Source organism: Rhinopithecus bieti, unplaced genomic scaffold (assembly GCF_001698545.2).
Source record: "Rhinopithecus bieti isolate Rb0 unplaced genomic scaffold, ASM169854v2 scaffold_22, whole genome shotgun sequence".
Lineage (NCBI taxonomy): Eukaryota > Metazoa > Chordata > Mammalia > Primates > Cercopithecidae > Rhinopithecus > Rhinopithecus bieti.
The window spans coordinates 2,301,431-2,320,516 of NW_016803136.1; the positions used below are offsets into that span (position 1 = coordinate 2,301,431).

At 43.5% G+C, this 19,086-nt stretch overlaps 1 protein-coding gene across 4 annotated transcripts in view; it reads right to left on the reverse strand.

The window, feature by feature from the left end:
* METTL16 (methyltransferase 16, RNA N6-adenosine) overlaps positions 1-19,086 on the reverse strand; it is a 109,055-nt gene that overhangs the window by 37,840 nt on the left and 52,129 nt on the right. For 3 of the 4 annotated variants that reach the window (XM_017867081.1, XM_017867090.1, XM_017867067.1), the window contains exons 4-6: positions 15,367-15,507; positions 9,630-9,745; positions 6,930-7,072 (exon numbers count right to left, since the gene is read on the reverse strand). In XM_017867081.1, coding sequence (XP_017722570.1) covers positions 6,930-7,072; positions 9,630-9,745; positions 15,367-15,507 — 400 coding nt within the window. The remainder of the gene's footprint in view (positions 1-6,929; positions 7,073-9,629; positions 9,746-15,366; positions 15,508-19,086) is intronic. The other variant, XM_017867074.1, reaches the window with a different exon arrangement.

Sequence of the window (19,086 nt, forward strand, 5' to 3'; positions counted from 1 at the left end):
AAAAAAAAAAAAAAAATACAAAAATTAGTCAGGTGTAGTGGCGTGTGCCTTTAATCCCAGCTACTTGGGAGGCTGAAGCAGGAGAATTGCTTAAACCTAGGAGGCGGAAGTTGCAGTGAGCTAAGATCATGCCACTGCACTCCAGTCGGGGTGACAGAGCAAGACTCTGTCTCAAAAAAAAAAAAAAAAAGTTTAAAATCACCCTATTTAATATCCACTATTATTATTAAGTCAAATATGTATTCATTTAATTCTATAACCACTCCATGAGATAGCTACTATCATTCCATTTTACCAATGAGAAATCAAAATTTCAAACCAAAAAATCACATTCAAAAGGCCCAAATTATTATTATTTTTTGAGACGGGCTCTTGCTCTGTCACTCAGGCTGCAGTGCAGTGGAATACACCCAGCTCATGGCAGCCTCAACCTCCCAGGCCCAAGCAATTCTTCCACCTTGGCCTCCTGGGTAGCTGGGACCACAGGCATGTGCAAGCATACCCAGCTAATTTTTTAATGTTTTGTACAGATGGAGTCTTGCTATGTTGCCCAGGCTGGTCTCAATCTCCTGAGCTCAAGTGATCCTCCTGCCTCAGCCTCCCAAAGTGCTGGGATTACAGGTATGGGCCACTGTGCCCAGCCTAGGCCCAGATTATTAAATTTATTACCCACCCCCAAATATGTGGGTTATATCCAAATCCAAGCAGTATCTGTCATCTGGCAGGGGACACGCTGGTGCTTTGTGGAATACAGATCTCTGGATCCTAAGAAAATCCTAAAATCATTGCCATGAAGGGCATCAGTTATAGAACTGGTAACCAATGACAAGAGAGAATCCAAAACATACAAAATTATGGTGTGGAGAAGAAATTAAAAAAAAAAAAAAAATTCAGGGCCAGGTGTGGTGACTCACACTTGTAATCCCAGCACTCTGTGAGGCCAAGGCGGGTGGGTCATTTGAGCTCAAGAGTTTGAGACCAGCCTGGGCAACACGGTAAAATTGCGTCTCTACTAAAAATACAAAAATTAGCTGAGTGTGGGGGCACACACTTGAAATCCCAGCAACTCGGGAGGCTGACGTGGGAGAATCACTTGAACTTGGGAGGCAGAGGTTGCAGTGAGACAAGATCACTCCACCTCACTGTAGCCTGGGTGACAGAGCAAGACTCTGTCACACAAACACACACACACACACACAATTCAGACTATGAGGAGTTTGATAAAGTCTGGTAATTTATCTAGAAGGTCAGATGGGTGAGTCCGTGTTTTTTTTTTTTCCTTTTTCGAGATAGGGTCTCACTCTGTCACTCAAGCTGGGGTGCATTGGTGCAATCTCGGCTTACTGCAGTCTCGACCTCCTGGGCTCAAGCAATCCTCCTACCTCAGCCTCCCGAGTAGCTGGGAAGACAGGCATGTGCCACCATACCCAGCTAATTTTTGTATTATTTGTAGAGAAGGGGTCTCGTCACGTGGCCCAGGCTGGTCTTGAACTCCTGGGCTCAAGTGATCCACCAACCTAGCCTCCCAAAGTGTTGGTACACAGGCGTGAGCCACTGTGCCCGGCCTGGGTGAGTCACTTCAGAGAAGAAAAAGCTATTAAGTAAAGCTCAAGCCACAGGCACAGAACGCCACAGTAAGGGTGACAAGCACTTGTAAATCTTCATCAACAATGGAAAGGCTCTTCAGAGTCCAACTGTAGCTTACAGCTGCAGAGACTGTGGGGGCGGCGGAAAGACTACTGGACTAGAACGAGGGTATCTGAGCTCAAAGTTTCAAGTCTGTAAACCAAGAGGCTGGATAACTTTACCTCTCAAGGTCTTTCCAGCTGCAAAATTCCTTAAGATAGAAAACAAAACTGTAACTGCTGCTGAGCATGACAGAGGTGATACATGAACCTCCCAGGGGAGACGAGGCGTCATAAGCGCCATCCTGAGGTCAGTCCAACACATTTAACTTATTTCACCCCATAATGTTGCAAATTCTGCTTAGTTCCTGTATTTCTTCAGGGACAAAGAAAAAAACATTCTAGAGGCATAAGAAACAGATGGTAGGGTTAAGGTACTTGTTTATAATCTCTTATTTTTTAGAGCTTCAAAATACACAATTTTCACAGCATTCCGATATGTGAGTCACACAGTTGTATAAACATTATGATGTCAACTATAAAAATATGCATGGGGGCTGGGCACAGTGGTTCACGCCTTTAATCCCAGCACTTTGGGAGGCCAAGGCAGGTGGATCACCTGAGGTCAGGAGTTCAAGACCAGCCTGACCAACATGGAGAAATCCTGTCTCTACTAAAAATACAAAATTAGCTGGGTGTGGTGGTGCACGCCTGTAATCCCAGCTACTCTGGAGGCTGAGGCAGGAGAATCGCTTGAATACAGGAGGCAGAGGTTGTAGTGAGCTGAGATCGCACCATTGCACTCCAGCCTGGGCAACAAGAGCAAAATTCTATCTCAAAAACCATCGATAGATATATATACATATGCATGGGGACACGAACTGGGTAATCATGGTAGGATGTGATTGAAAACAATACTTGCAAGCAATACCCTTTCACAAAACACTCTTCTATTTTCTTTTCAATAAAAATAACTTCATTTCTTCCTTTCTTTCATCTAAACTTTCAAACTGCCTGAGTCCTCACAGAGAAGACAGTTGCACCTTGTTTTAAATAAATTCTAACAGGGTTTATTTCCCATATATGATGCAAAGCACAAGATGGCCAGCTCTCCAGAGCTGTGATGGGCTCTTGCATTTTATCCTTCCTAGCAAATTTACACCCTTGATTCAATTCGCAGGCTGCCACAGCGCCAGGGATAAGCAGACTAGGAACATACTAAGTCCATTTCTGCCCCTTAAAATGGTGTTCTGTTCAAATATATTTTTGTAGTTCAAATGGGACTTTGGAAATAACAGAAACTTATTGTTTAAAAGCCTCCTGAGAACAACCCCAATATTATTGTAGCCTAGAAGAGCCACCTACAGTTCCCCATTTTCCTGGCTGGCTCCAGTTCCCTCAAAAGCCATAATGAGGGCTGGGCGTGGTGGCTCACGCCTGCAATCCCAGCACTTTGGGAGGCTGAGGCGGGTGGATCACCTGAGGTCAGGAGTTCGAGACCAGCCTGACCAATATGGAGAAACCCCATCTCTACTAAAAATACAAAATTAGCCTGGCGTGGTGGTGCATGCCTGTAATCCCAGCTACTTGGGAGGCTGAGGCAGGAGAATTGCTTGAACCTGGGAGGCGGAAGTTGCAGTGAGCCAAGATCATACCATTGCACTCCAGCCTGGGCAACAAGAGTGAAACTCAGTCTCAATTTTTTAAAAAAGCCATAATGAAATGGTCACGTGGCTCGGTTACCTCTTTTCTGTGAATTTCAGTGCTCTTACCTTCTTTATTTTACTTTCTCAGACTTTTCTCAATGCTCAGTATAATTTTAGTCTCTTTCTTCTTCAAGATAGTCTAATGTGTCTAAATAAGTCAATCTAGACTGGGTGCAGTGGCTCACATCTGTAATCCCAGCACATTGGGAGGCCGAGACAGGAGAATCACTTGAAGTCAAGACTTCGAGACCGGCCTGGCCAACATAGTGAAACCCCAACTCTACTAAAAAAGTATAAAAACTTAGCCAGGCATGGCGGCACATGCCTGTAGCCCCAGCTACTCAGGAAGCTGAGGCATGAGAATCATTTGAACCTGGGAAGCGGAGAGAAGTTGCAGTGAGCCAAGATCACCCTACTGCACTCCAGCCTGGGTGACAGAGTGAGACTCTGTCTCAAAGAAAAAAAAAAAATCAGGATATTTGATGATTTTGGAATTAGTCTTTAATAAAATAAGCAGCTTTCTACCTTTGGGAGATAGGAAAGATTTATAGAATAAGAATAAACAAAGATTGAAAAGGTAGTAGCTCCTATAGCCTGCAAAGACCCTGTTTCTGAGGATATTTTCATTTTGAGGATGTTCTCCTGTCTTTTTTTTTTTTTTCAGATGGAGTCTCACTCTGTCACCCAGGCTGGAGTGCGGTGGTGCAGTCTTGGTTCACTGCAACCTCTGCCTCCCAGGTTCAAGCAGTTCTCCTGCGTCAGCCTCCCGAGTAGCTGGAATTACAGGTGCCTGCCACCAGGCCCGGCTAATTTTTTGTATTTGTTACTAGAGACAGGTTTCACCATGTTGGCTGGTCTCCAACTCCTGACCTCAGGTGATCCACCCGCTTAGGTCTCCCAGAGTGCTGGGATTACAGGCGTGAGCCACCGTGCCTAGCCTTCTCATGTCTTTAAGTGATTTTGTTTCCTATAATCATCTATGCTACATAGACAGAAAAAAGGACAATACCATATAGGAAAAAAAAATCTTCCCTATCCAGGAATTCCACTTCTAGGTCTACATCCAAAGAATTGAGAGCAGGGTCTCCAGGAGATATTTATATACCCACATTCATATAGCATTATTCACAATAGCCAAAGGATAGAAGCAACTAAGTATTCTCCATCAGCAGATGAATGCAGAAACAAAACGTGGTACACATGGACAATGGAATTTTAACATTATAAGCCTTAAAAAGGAAGAAAATTCAGAAATATGCTGCATCATGGATGAACCTTGAAAACATGACGAAAAGTGAAAAAAGCCAGTCATAAAAGGACAAATACCGTATGATTCCATTTGTACGAGGTACCTAGAGTAGTCAAGTTCGTAGAGACAGACAGCAGAATGATGGTTGCCAGGGGGCTCAGGGAAGGAGAAAATGAGGAGTTATTTAAGCAGCACAGAGTTATGGTTACACAAAATGAAGAGTTCTGGAGACTGCTTGCACAACAATGGGAATGTACTTAACATTACTAAACTATACTCTAAAATTTTAGATGGCGATACGGTTTGGATTTCTGTCCCCGTCCAAATATCATATCAAACTGTAATCTCTAGTGTTGGCGAGGGGGCCTGCTGGGAGGTGACTGGATCCTGAGGGCAGATTTCCCCTTGCTGTTCTGGTGATAGTGAGATCTCACTAAATCTGGTTGTTTAGGTGTGTAGCACCATGCCACCCCCCGTCTCTCTTCCTCTTCCTCCTCTGGCCATGTAATGATGTACCTGCTTCCCCTTCACCTTCTGCCATGATTGTACGTTTTCTGAGGCTTCCCCAGCGATGCTGTCTGTATAGCCTGTGGAACCATGAACCAATTAAACCTCTTTTCTTTACAAATTACTCAGTCTCAGGTATTTCTTTTTTTTTTTTTTTTTTTTTGAGGCGGAGTCTCGCTCTGTCGCCCAGGCTGGAGTGCAGTGGCGCGATCTCGGCTCACTGCAAGCTCCGCCTCCTGGGTTTACGCCATTCTCCTGCCTCAGCCTCCTGAGTAGCTGGGACTACAGGCGCCCGCCACCGCGCCCGGCTAATTTTTTTTTTTTTGTATTTTAGTAGAGACGGGGTTTCACCATGGTCTCGATCTCCTGACCTTGTGATCCGCCCACCTCGGCCTCCCAAAGTGCTGGGATTACAGGCGTGAGCCATCGTGCCCGGCCTCAGGTATTTCTTTATAGCAGTGTGAGAATGGACTAATACAGATGGTAAATTTTATGTTATGTGCATTTAACACAATAATAATAATAAATAAAATCTTCCCTATGTCCCGAAGCTAAATCCTAGGGTTGAAAGCTCTTCTAGTTTTTGAACTACCACATTATCCATCATTTCAACAACATGTGGCAGGGTGAGAAGTCAAGCGAGACAAATAGCTCTTTTTGAGTACCTTATGTTGCTTAATGACAGGTGTACTGTCCAAAATAATTAGCTTTCAAAAGGAATGGCCTTAACCCTCCTCTGCAACTGGTGAGTGATCTCAGTTTCCCTTCATTAAGTTCTTGACAGCTCAATGTCCTCACATCTGTCACTGTTTGGGAGACTGATTCCGAGAACCTAACTTGCTGAAAGGACTGGGCAACACATTTATTCTGGTTCATGGGACAGAACTGAACCCATCTGTTTTCTAATCAAAAGCCGTATTTGAATCAGTTTTGTTCCACCACAGGACCATCCTAATGGGAGCAATACAATCATATGGTATTTTCCTCTTTCCTATCTATGTAATATACATGATTACAGTAAACACTAATCAATTAAAGGCATAGAACATCCTCAGAAACAGGGTCTTCACAGATTGTAGGAGCCACTACCTTTGCAATCTTTATTTTATTTTATTTTGGAGAAGGAATCTCACGCTCTCGCCCAGGCTGGAGAGCAGTGGTGCAATCTTGGCTCACTGCAACCTCTGCCTCCCAGGTTCAAGTGATTCTCCTGCCTCAGCCTCCCAAGTAGCTGGGACAATAGGCACTTGCCACCACACCCAACTCATTTTTATATTTTTAGTAGAGATGGGGTTTCACCATATTGGCTAGGCTGGTCTTGAACTCCTAACCTCCTGATCCGCCCGTCTCGGCCTCCCAAAGTGCTGGGATTATAGGCGTGAGCCACCGCGCCCAGCCTGCAATCTTTATCTGCTTGTTCTTCTGACCACTAGGATTACTTTTCCTCTGAGCGACATAGTTTGTTTTAGAACGACATAGGGGAGGCTGGGCATGGTGGCTCATGCCTATAATCCCAGCACTTTGGGAGGTCGAGGCAGGCGGATCACCTGAGGCTAGGAGTTCCAGACCAGCCTGGCCAACATGGTGAAAACCCCCTGTCTCTACTAGAAATACAAAAATTACAGGTGGCAGGTGCCTGTAATCCCAGCTACTTGGAGGCTGAGGCATAAGAAAAGCTTGAACCCCGGAGGCAGAGGCTGCAGTGAGCTGAGATTGCACCACTGCACTCCAGCCTGGGCAACAAGAGCAAGACTCCGTCCCCCCACCACAAAAAAGAGAACTACATAGGGGGTAAATATTCTTATGTTGTAAAAATGGACTCTGTTGTAAAAACAGACTTACCTTAATCTTTTTTTAAGTTGTAGACTGTCATGGATGATCCTTTTAACAAACTCTAATTCACCTCCTTCTGCCATGATCTCTGTGATGCCTCCTGTATTAACAGAACTAGGTGGAGGTCTTCGAGGATTTCGTGAGTTTACTCCCTGAACAACAACGACAAAAAAACACTGGTGAAAAATCTGTACACCCAAGAACCGAGTCTGAATGTAATCTGTCTCTAAGTTAGAATGTTTAGATGCAATTTTACTTTCCAAATAGTATGCTAGATTTGGATTTTAAAATCACATAGCCAATAAAATATTTTATTTATTTATTTTTTGAGACAGAGTCTCCCTCTTTCACCCAGGCTGGAGTGCAGTGGCTGGATCTCAGCTCACTGCAAGCTCCGCCTCCTGGGTTCAGCCATTCTCCTGCCTCAGCCTGGCAAGCAGCTGGGACTACAGGCGCCCGCCACCATGCCCGGCTAATTTTTTGCATTTTTAGTAGAAATGGGGTTTCACCGCGTGAGCCAGGATGGTCTCAATCTCCTGACCTCATGATCTGCCTGCCTCGGCCTCCCAAAGTGCTGGTATTACAGGCGTGAGCCACCATGCCTGGCCTAAAATATTTTATTTTAAACAGCTACTTCATGCAACTATTTATTCCCAGGTCTTTTACTTTCCATTTTTATGATTAAACATAAAAATTGTTTACCTTTTATATAGCCCAATCTGTCACTTTTTCTTTATGCTTTCTTTTTCATGTACAGAAAATCCACCCAGAGATTAGATAAATATTTACTTATGTTTTTTCCTAGCATTTTCATGGTTTTGCTTTTCACATTTAAATATTTAATCCACCCTTACCTCATACCATATGAAAAGTTAACTCAAAATTCATCAAAGACCTAAAAGTAAAAAATAAAACTATAAAACTCTTTAGAAGAAAACATAAGAGTGAATTTTCATGACCTTGGAATAGGCAATGGTTTCTGAAACTTACAACAAAAGCATAAGCAACAAAAGAGAACAGATAAATTGGACTTCATCCGAATTAAAAACTTCTGAGCTGCAAAGGGCACCATCAAGAAAGTGAGAAGATTGGCCGGGGACGGTGGCTCAAGTCTATAATCCCAGCACTTTGGGAGGCCGAGACGGGCGGATCACGAGGTCAGGAGAGCAAGGCCATCCTGGCTAACACGGTGAAACCCCGTCTCTACTAAAAAAAAAAAAAAAAACTAGCCGGGCGAGGTGGCGGGCGCCTGTAGTCCCAGCTACTCCGGAGGCGGAGGCAGGAGAATGGCGTAAACCCGGGAGGCGGAGCTTGCAGTGAGCTGAGATCCGGCCACTGCACTCCAGCCTGGGCGACAGAGCGAGACTCCGTCTCAAAAAATAATAATAATAATAATAATTCCTAGATTAATTATAATACCTAATACAATGTGAATGCTATGTAAAAATAGTGATACTGTAGTTTTGTATTATTTTTCATTGTTACATTGTTATTTTTTATTGTTTTCTTTTTTTCCCCAAATATTTTTTTTTGAGACAGGGTCTTGCTCTGTTACCCAGGCTGGAGTGCAGTGACACGATCCTGGCTCAATGCAACCTGCACCTCCTGGGCTCAAGCCATCCTCCCACCTGAGCCTCCCAAGTAGCTGGGTCTACAGGCACACGCCACAGCATCTGGCTAATTCTTTCTATAGTTTTTGTAGAGACAATGTTTCACCACGTTGCCCAGGCTGGTTTTGAACTCCTGAGCTCAAGCTATCCGTCCGCCTCAGCCTCCCAGAGTGCTGAGATTACAAGTGTGAGGCACCATGCAAGCCTCCCAACTCTTTCAATGCGTGGTTGGCTGAATCCACAGATGTGGATCCCACAGATGTAAGGCCTATAGACACAGAGAGCCGAAAGTACCTCAAACCAAAAGCACCCTAACTGACACAGCTTTCAAAAGCCAGGCACTGTAGCACGCGCCTATGGTCTCAGCTACTAGGGGAGCTGACGGGAGGGGGACTGCTTGAGTCCAGATGTTCAAGACCAGCTTGAGCAACACAGTGAGTCCTCATCTCAAATATATTAATTAAAAAAATAGTAAGTTAATTTTTTAAAGTTTTCTTTAAAAAATAGTAAGTTAATGTTTTTTTTCTTTTTTTTTTTGAGACAGAGTCTCGCTCTGTCGCCCAGGCTGGAGTGCAGTGGCCGGATCTCAGCTCACTGCAAGCTCCGCCTTCCGGGTTTACGCCATTCTCCTGCCTCAGCCTCCCGAGTAGCTGGGACTACAGGCGCCCACCACCATACCTGGCTAGTTTTTTGTATTTTTTTAGTAGAGACGGGGTTTCACCGTGTTAGCCAGGATGGGCTCAATCTCCTGACCTCATGATCTGCCCGTCTCGGCCTCTCAAAGTGCTGAGATTACAGGCTTGAGCCACCGCGCCTGGCCGTAAGTTAATTTTTAAAGTTTTCATTGCAACCTCTGCCTCCCGGCTTCAAGCGATTCTCCTGCCTCAGCCTTCCCAGTAGCTGGGATTACAGGTGTGGGCCACGACGCCTAATTTTTTGTATCTTTAGTAGAGAAGGGGTTTCACCACGTTGGCCAGGCTGGTCTCAAACTCCTGACTTCATGATCTGCCCACCTTGGCCTCCCAAAGTGCAGGGATTACAGGCATGAGCTACTGTGCCCAGCCTATATTCAATTATTTTAAAGCAGAAAACATTTTACCTTGGCTTCCAATTGATTGGCAAAAAAGGGAGGGTTGCACATGCAAAAGTCATAGATTATCTCAGATTCTTCTTTAAGGGCATCCATCAGGAGTGTCTTCTGTGGCACTTTCACCACTAGGAGGAAAAACAGGACTGTGAGCTAATTACTGTTGCAGTGGTTTTAAAGTATAATCATGCACTGCATAATGATGCTTTGGTAACAATGGACTGCATATATGAAGGTGGTCCCGTAAGATTGTAACACCACATTTTTACTGTACCTTTTCTATGTTTAATATGCTTAGATACACAAATACTTACCATTGTGTTAAAACTGCCTTCCGTATTCAATACAGTAACATACTGTTCAGGTTACAGCATAGGAGCCACAGGCCTAGGTGTGCATGAGCACACACTACGATGAAATCACCTAACAATGCATTTCTCAGAATATATCCCTGCTGTTAAGTAATGCTTGACTGTATGTCCTCAAACCCTTTGACGTTACTCCCTTCAGGAGATGGAGTTTAATTTCCTTCCCCTAGAGTATCGGCTGCATTTTAAGGACACTCAAATAGCTTCATGGAGAGATCCACATGGCTATGAACTAGGGTTTCCTTCCAAGAGTCGTGCGAGTGAGCCGCGAGTAAGCCATCTCGGAAGCAAATCTCTACCACCCATAAATCCTTCAGATACTGTAGCTCTAGCCAACAACTTGGCTGCAAATGCATGAAAGTGTCTCAACTAGAACCACTCGACTAAGCTATGCCAGAATGTATGACCCATAAGAACAATGAGATAAATGTGTCTTGTTTGAAAGTTGCTAGGGCCAAATGCGATGGTTCATGCCTGTAATCCCAGTGCTTTGGGAGGCCAAGGCGGGAGAACTGCTTGAGACCAAGAGTTCCAGATTAGCCTGGGCAACATAGCAAGAACCTATCTCTACAAAAATTTTTAAAATAAAAAATTATCTGACCGTGGTGGTATGAGCCTGTAATTCTAGCTATCTGGGAAGCTAATGTGAGAGACTGCTTGAGCCCAGGAGGCTTGAGCCATGATCACGCCACTGCACTCCAGCCTGGATGACAGAGTGAGACCCTGTCTCTAATAAAAAAAAAAAAAAAAAAAAAAAAAATTTTTTTAAGGCTCCTAGGGCCAGGATTGTTATATTATTACAATAACAATGTAACAATGAGGTGGCTCATGCCTGTAATCCCAACACTTCAGAAGCCGAGGCAAGTGGATCACTTGAGGTCAGGAGTTCGAGACCTACCTGGCCAACATGGTGAAACCCTGTCTCTACAAAAAAAATCACAAAAATTAGACGGGTGTGGTGGTGGGCACCTATAATCCCAGCTACTCAGGAGGCTCAGGCAGGAGAATCGCTTGAACCTGGGAGACAGAGGTTGCAGTAAGCCGAGACTGTGCCACTGCACTCCAGCCTGGGTGACACAGCAAGAGTCCGTCTCAAAAAATAAAAAATAAATAAAAGTAAATAGGCTCCTAGATTTGTTACACAACAATAGAGAAATAAAACAAACGCACTAATAATATTAACATCTCCCCTTACAAAGACATGTTCAATACTATGAAGAAAAGTCTTATTTCCTTCATAAAGAGACATAAAATCTCTTCAATGGAAAAAAAAACACTGCTTTATACACAGAATGGTCACAAAAATAAAAAGTAACTAATCACAAGGGGATTTGACTATTTCTTGCACAGTTCTATGTACTGAAATTATTATTTGTGTTTTTTTTGTTTTTTTTCTTTTGAGACAGAGGTCTCGCCTCTGTCCCGCCCGGCTGGAGCTGCGCAGCTTGCCGGATTCAGCTCAACTGCAAGGCTCCCGCCCTCCCAAGCGTTTACACCATTCTCCTGCCTCAGCCTCCGGAGTAGCTGGGACTGACAGGCGCCCGCCACCTCGCCCGGCTAGATTTTTTGTATTTTTTTTTTTTTAGTAGAGACGGGGTTTCCCACGTGTTAGCCAGGATGGTCTCCGCATCCTCCTGACCTTCGTGATCCACGGCGTCCGTCTCGGCCTCCCAAAAGTGCTGGGATTACAGGCTTGAGCCACCGCGCCCGGCCTATTATTTGTTTTTGAGACACAGTCTCACTCTGACCAGAATAAAGTGCAGTGGTGCGATCTCCACTCACTGCAACCTCTGCCTCCCAGGTTCAAGCGATTCCCCTGCCTCAGCCTCCCAAGTAGCTGGGACTACAGGTGCCCACCACCACGCCCAGCTAATTTTTGTATTTTTAGTAGAGATGGAGTTTCACCATGTTGATCAGGCTGCTCTCAAACTCCTGACCTCAGGCAATCTGCTTCGGCCTCCCAAAGTGCTGGGATTACAGGTGCGAGCCACCGTGCCCTGCCTATGTAATGAAATTAAAAAGATGGTATGGTTTAATCAACAGTAGGGTTTCCTTCCTTTTAAAATCTTGATGACTAAGTTACTTCACATATAGTCAATTCTCATTATCTGCACTAGTTATGTTGTAAAAAGTAGCCACAAATAGTCAATGAGTGAATACTGAACCACTGGTTCCCAGGGGAAATACAGGGTTAGGTTCCTACAAGTCTCTCATCACATTTTCATCAACTGATAGACGCACAATCTTGTTTTATGGTGTTTAAAGACACTTTATCGAATATACATTGCTGATTCACTAACACTGAACTCATGGCCAACACCACTATAACTCGTGTCTGAAGGAAGCTTATCTAACACATGTATTTTCTCTGTAAGGCACATCACAGCCTTTTTGCACTGAGGAACACAAGACAGCCTTTCAGCACTATGTTTAGGGACTACTTTAAACAGCAAAATCACCAAGAGAAAGCACAAAATGCAAAATAAAATAAAAAAACACTCAAAACGTGGTATTAAATAGACCAAGAAAAGGACGCTTGGTCCACAGTACGGAAGCTGGAATAAGAAGGCAGAGCATCGCCTTGCTGAGCCTCAGCTGGGAACACGCACACTGGGCAACTCCAATTATATGCCACTATGCACATGTCTGTGAATGACCACAAAAGTACCATGAATGTCAATTTTAAGTTAAAAATAAATTTTTGGTTGGGTGCAGTGGCTCATGCCTGTAACTCCAGCACTTTGGGAGGCTGAGGCCAGAAAATCACTCGAGCCCAGGAGCTCAAGACCAGCCTGGGCAACGTGACAAGACCCCATCTCTACAAAAAAACACAAAAATGAGCCAGGCATGGTGGCACACACAGGCAGTCTCAGCTACTCACAAGGCTGAGGCTGGATGATTACCTGAACATAGGAGGTTGAAGCTACAGTGAGTCACTACACTCCAGCCTGGGTGACAGTGAGACCCTGCCTCTAAAATTAAATAAGGAAACACATTCATACAAAACATACATACATACACTTTAGCTAATAACAAGCTAATTTTAAAGTTTATTTGGAGAGGCAAAAGGCTCAGGATAGCCAACACAGTATTGAAAGAGAAGAGGCAAGTTGCAAGACTGACACTACCCAATTCTAAGACTTACTACAAAGCTACTATAATCAAAACAGCATGTTTTTAGTGAATGAATAGATCAATAGAACAGAACAGATATAGTCTTTTCAAGAACTGATACTGGAGCATCACTTGGACATCCACATGCATAAAATGAATCTAGACACAGACCTTTTATCTTCACAAAATTTAACTCAAAACAGATCACAAACCTAAATGCAAAATGCAAGACTATAAAACTCCTAGAAAGTAACAGAGTCTTGCTCTGTTTCCCAGGCTGGGGTGCAGTGTCGCGATCTCGGCTCACTGCAACCTCCGCCTCCCAGATTCAAGTGATTCTCGCTCCTCAGCCTCCTGAGTCACTGGGATTACATGCATGCGCCACAACGCCGGCTAATTTTTGTATTTTTAGTAGAGATGGGGTTTCGTCATGTAGGCCAGGCTGGTCTCGAACTCCTGACCTTAAGGATCTACCCACCTCAGCCCCCAGCATGCTGAGATTACAGCCCTTTTGGATATAATACCAACGGTACTGTATATAATTCCTTAAAAGAAGATCAATAAGCTGGACTTGGCTGGGGGCAGTGGCTCATGTCTATCATTCCAACACTCTGGGAGGTCCAGACAAGAGAATCACTTGAGGACAGGAGTTTGAGACCAGCCTGAGCAACATGGTGAAACCCCATCTCTACTAAAAATACAAAAATTAGCTGGGCATGGTGGAGGGTGCCTGTAATCTCAGCTACTTGGGAGGCTGAGGCAGGAGAACCGCTTGAACCTGGGGGGCAGAGGTTGCAGTGAGCCGAGATCGCGCCATTGCACTCCAGCCTGGGGAACAAGAGCATAACTAAATCTCAAAAAAAAAAAAAGGGCAAAAGGACTGAACAGACATCTCACCAAAAAAGATACACAGATGGTAAATGAGCACATGAAAAGATGCTCTACATCAATATCAGGAAAATGCACATTAAAATAATGAAATACCACTACACACCTATTAAGAATGGCCAAAATCCAGAACACTGAGAACACCCAGTGCTGGCAAAGATGTGAGCAACAGGAACTTTCGTCCATTGCTGGTGGGAGTGCAAAACGGTACTCTGGAAGGGAGTTTGGTGGTTTCTTACAAAATTAAACATACCATTACCATACCACCCAGCAAGCACACTGCTTGGTATTTACCTAAAGGAGTCAAAAACTTAACATGCACAGAAAAAGCTGCACACAGATGTTTCTCACAACTTTATTTGTAATTGTCAAAATTTGGAAACAATCAAGGTGTCCTTCAGTAGGTGAATGGAGAAACTCTGGTACACCCAGATAATCGAATATCAAAATGAAATGTGCTAAAAATAAATAAGCTTTCTGCAATTAGAGAGGCAGCAGAAAAAAATAAATTAAAAGAATTTTTTAAAAAGCTATCAAACTGTAAAAAGACATTAGGAAAGTTAAATAAATGTCACTCAGTGGAAGAAGCCACTCCGAAGAGTCTATCTACTGTGTGATTCCAATTATGTGACGTTCTGGAAAATGTACAACTATGGAGACAGTAAAAAGGTCAGTAGTTTCCTGGGGCTGAGGGCAGTAAGAGACGGACAGCTGAGGCACAGAAGACGGCAGGGCAGTGAAACGATTGTGTGTATACTGTACTGGGAGACACATGTCCACTTCATTCGTCCAAAACTACGAAATGTACACCACTAAGAGGAATCCGTGATGTAAAGTACGAACGGTGGGTGACAACGATGTGCCAGCATAGGTTCATCACCTGTGACAAATATCCCATTCTGCTGGGGGATGCTGATAATGGAGAAGGCTATGCATGTGTGGGGGCAGGGACATACAGGGAATCTCTGAACCTTCCACCTCATTTTGCTATGAACCTAAAAATGCCCTAAAAAATAAACTCAACAAACAAACAAAAACCCACCACTTAAAGTCTCTGGAAATGTTTCTAAGGGGTTATAACGAATAAAAAAACATTTATTCAAGAAAATCTACTAAAATAAATGAATGGATAAATAAATAAATTTCGGCAAGCAGGCAAATTCACTAATAAAGAATCCACAAATAATAAGGATCAACTGTAGTTACTATTTTCTTTCTGAGTTAATGCTGGTATCAAGACAGCAAACCCAATTACAAAGTGCTGGATTTTTTTAAATTGCCGAAGTCTGCATATTAGAGAAAAAGGTAATGAAATGTGTTAAAACTAAAAAGGCAGGTGAAGACACAGAGTGTGGAGGTATTCGTTCTGTGGCGCTAACCTTTTATGAGATCAGATAAGTGATTCTGTTCCACATTTTTCTTTGCATAGTTGAAACACATATCATCCACTTCTGTTGCAAGGAAATACCAGCCATTCAAGGTTGCTCCGAGTAAGGGGTAGATGCAGGATGCCCCCGTACCTAGTGAAATGAAAATTCAAAACACATTCCACACACCAGAGGGAAAGATTAGAATCATCATGAAAACCCACTCTTCTCAGAATTCTGTTTTCAGACAGGGTCTCACTCCGTCACCCAGGCTACAGTGCAGTGGTGTGATCACGGTTCACTGCAGCCTCGACTTCCTGAGCTCAGGCGATTCTCCCCACTCAGCCTCCCGAGTTCCTGGGACTACAGGTGCATGCCACCATGCCTGGCTAATTTTTGTATTTTCTGTAATTTTTGTATTTTTTGGTAGAGAAATCACAAGCTGGTACCTGATTTCACATATATTATGGCTACTGGGTTCCCAGTCATTCATGTATGTTAGTCTTACCTCCTAATTAGACTCAAACTTCCTAAAGTATCGAAACCTTGCTGGCCTCCTCTTTCGTGTGTTGTATAAAAAATGAAGAACACACAAGCAGAGGTCGAGGAATATGTGACTAATTCACCTAAAATGCTCAAAACTCAGCTGATTTACTTTATAAAGAGTCTTCATTTTAAATCTCACACAAAACTCAATTGTCTGAAAAGAAAACAATGCTATTTGTTAAAATGCCTTTGTAATATCTTAAAATGGATCAATGTACATTCCATTCTCCAAAAGCAGGAAAAAATATGTAGGGTATAAAATGTTTATTAAACTGCCGAATTACCCAAATGTCTGTAAGTTGTCAGCGGAAAGAAATAAGAAGTGGAAAAAACAAACAAACAAAAAAACTAAAGAGATTAAAGAGATAACTCATCTCTTAGATGTGGAGACATGGGAAAATACTTGGTTTGGAGTCAAGACATCAGAGTCACTGGCTCGCCTCACCACAGTGTCAAGGGAGGTATTCAAAAGGCAAACACTCCAGGCAAAAAAAACACTCTTTGACCACTAGGATTTGGTACTAAATTATGTAGAACCCTGAGCCCTGGACTGGACTATATACTAACCATGAATATTGTTTTTACAGGCCAGGCATGGTGGCTCACACCTGTAGTCCCAGCACTTTAGGAGGCCAAGGCAGGCGGACCACCTGAGGTCAGGAGTTCCAGGCCTGCCTGCAACATGGTGAAACCCCGTCTCTACTAAAACTACAGAAATTAGCTGGGCATGATGGTGGGCACCTGCAATTCCAGCTACTCAGGAGACTGAGGCAGGAGAATAACTCGAACCTGGGAGGTGGAGGTTGCAGTAAGCCGAGACCTTGCCACTGCACTTCAGCCTGGGTGACAGAGCAAATCTCAATCTCTCTCTCTCTCTCTTTTACAATATTGACTATCTTGGCCAATTAGATCCTAAAGAGTATATTCAAGAGAAGAGTGTTTCTCCCAAAGGCCTAAAGCAGTCAGCCTCCACCAGCCACTCTAGGTCTGCTCTCATCTGACCCTATCCCAGTTCCGGTCTAGCCTTGTAAGGATTTGCCAGGGAGAAGCAGAGGCTAGATACTCCTAACCCAGAGGAAATCCAGGCTTGTCATACTGTTTCCTCATTACACATCCAGAACAGGCTACTAAAAGGTGACGGCCCCAACATTTAAGCTCTTTGATGGTCACAGTGAATGCTGCGTTGCCTACCATGTTTGCCCGAGAGTATCCTGGCCCCAGTGCTACTGGACAAGCACCTCCTTGGATACCTGCGGGGTGGTGAGGGAAAGGGTGGTAAAGGGTATTCAAGGTCTTCTCAGAAACCACACTTCTTTAGCTCCTGCTAGCCGTTCTAGTAAGCCAGACACACATACAATCAGAACATTTCAGTTGTACTTTCTACTCTGTAGGAAAAAAATCCAGACCAGATCCTTGACTTTTACACAACTGCCTCTCTCTTCAAACTTCAATTTCATTTAAAAGATTAAAAAAGTACACTTACCTCCAGGGTAATAAATATACATAAAAGATTTGTCAGCGCCAAAAAAAGTTTCTTAATTCTCAAGACCCAAAGACTTGCACTCTAATAGAATGCAACAGATTCTTTACTAGTCCTTTATAGGACAGAACAAAATTCCCTCAGAAAGCCAAATGACATTTTTAGACGGGTAATAATCTTTGTAATGATAAATAAAAATGGAAAGTCCGTAATCATAGAATTAGAGCAAACCGATGGAGTCTGGGGGAAGAATTTATATAAAGCCCTAATTAGAATGGATGTGATTGCAGTTAGGTAGTGCCCCTTGTGAAGAATTAAAATCCATTAACCTCCTCTATCCCCAAATGCTATTTTAGAGGGTTTGGGGCATAATTAAAATCAAATTAGTACCAACTAGGCTGTCAAGCTTTTTAAGTAAAACTAGGTGAGAAGCAGAAGAGGTGAGAAATGCAGAAATGCAAAAAGGTAAGAGATGATGACTTGGCTAGGACGGCAGTGGAGATGGAGAGAAGTAGATGATTTCAGAAGTATTAAGAGAGAAAGTCAACAGGAAACAGACATAGACATTTTTTTACTGAGCGTGGAGAAGCAAGTACCAAGGATCACAGGGTGGACTATGGTAGACTCACTGAAACAGGAAACAAAGAGAACCAGGATTAGGGAAACAGAGTGTAAGTTTGGTCTTGGACACAGCAAGTCTGAGATGTTTTTCAGAAATCCAAGTTTCTCTTATATATGAGATCGGAGGTCAAGGAAAGTAATCTGAGTTGGAGGAACATATAAACAAGTGATTTATTTGTATGGAGGTGGGAAATCGTCATAGAAGTGAATGCAATTGCCAGGGTAGGGGGCTAAGTGAGAAAGGAGCTAAAGGCTGAGCCTTATGCAAGGAATACCAATACCTAGTGGTCAGATACAGGCAGGTACGCCTGAAAAGTGGAGAACAGTGCACAGAAACGAAAGAGGAAACCAACAGTCTGGCGTCATGAAAGCAAATGAAGGAGAGCGAACAAAAGAGAAAGGAGGGATCAATAAATGCCCCTGAAAAGATCATGTAGGATGAGGACTGCAAATGTATGCAAACATCAAAGTTAAACACTTACTACTATCTAGGAGTGAGGAATGCTAGTAATTCCACTGAGTTTGAAATAGAGGCCAAGCACGGTGGTCAGGCGTGGTGGCTCACACCTGTAATCCCAGCACTTTGAGAGGACGAGGTGGGCAGATCACCTGAGGTCAGGAGTTTGAGAACAACCTGACCAACGTGGTGACATCCCATCTCTACTAAAAGTACAAAAGTTAGCCAGGTGTGGTGGAGGGCGCCTGTAATCCCAGCTACTTGGGAGGCTGAGGCAGGAGCATTGCTTGAACCTGGGAGGCGGAGGTTGCACTGAGTTGAGACCACGCCATTGCACTCCAGCCTGGGCAACAAGAACAAAACTCCACCTCAAAAAAAAAAAAAATTAAAAAAAAATCACAACATGAAGACACCAGAGTAAAAATAAAGCCCAACAGACACAGACATCAATGTGGTTATCCGAAAAGCTAGGTAGGGCCGGTGTCGTGGCTCATGCCTGTAACTCCAGCACTTTGGGAAGCCGAGGCAAGTGGATTGCTTGAGCTCAGGAGTCAAGACCAACCTTGAGCAACATGATGAGACCCCATTTCAAAAAAAAAAAAAAAAAAAAAAATTTTTTTTAATTAAA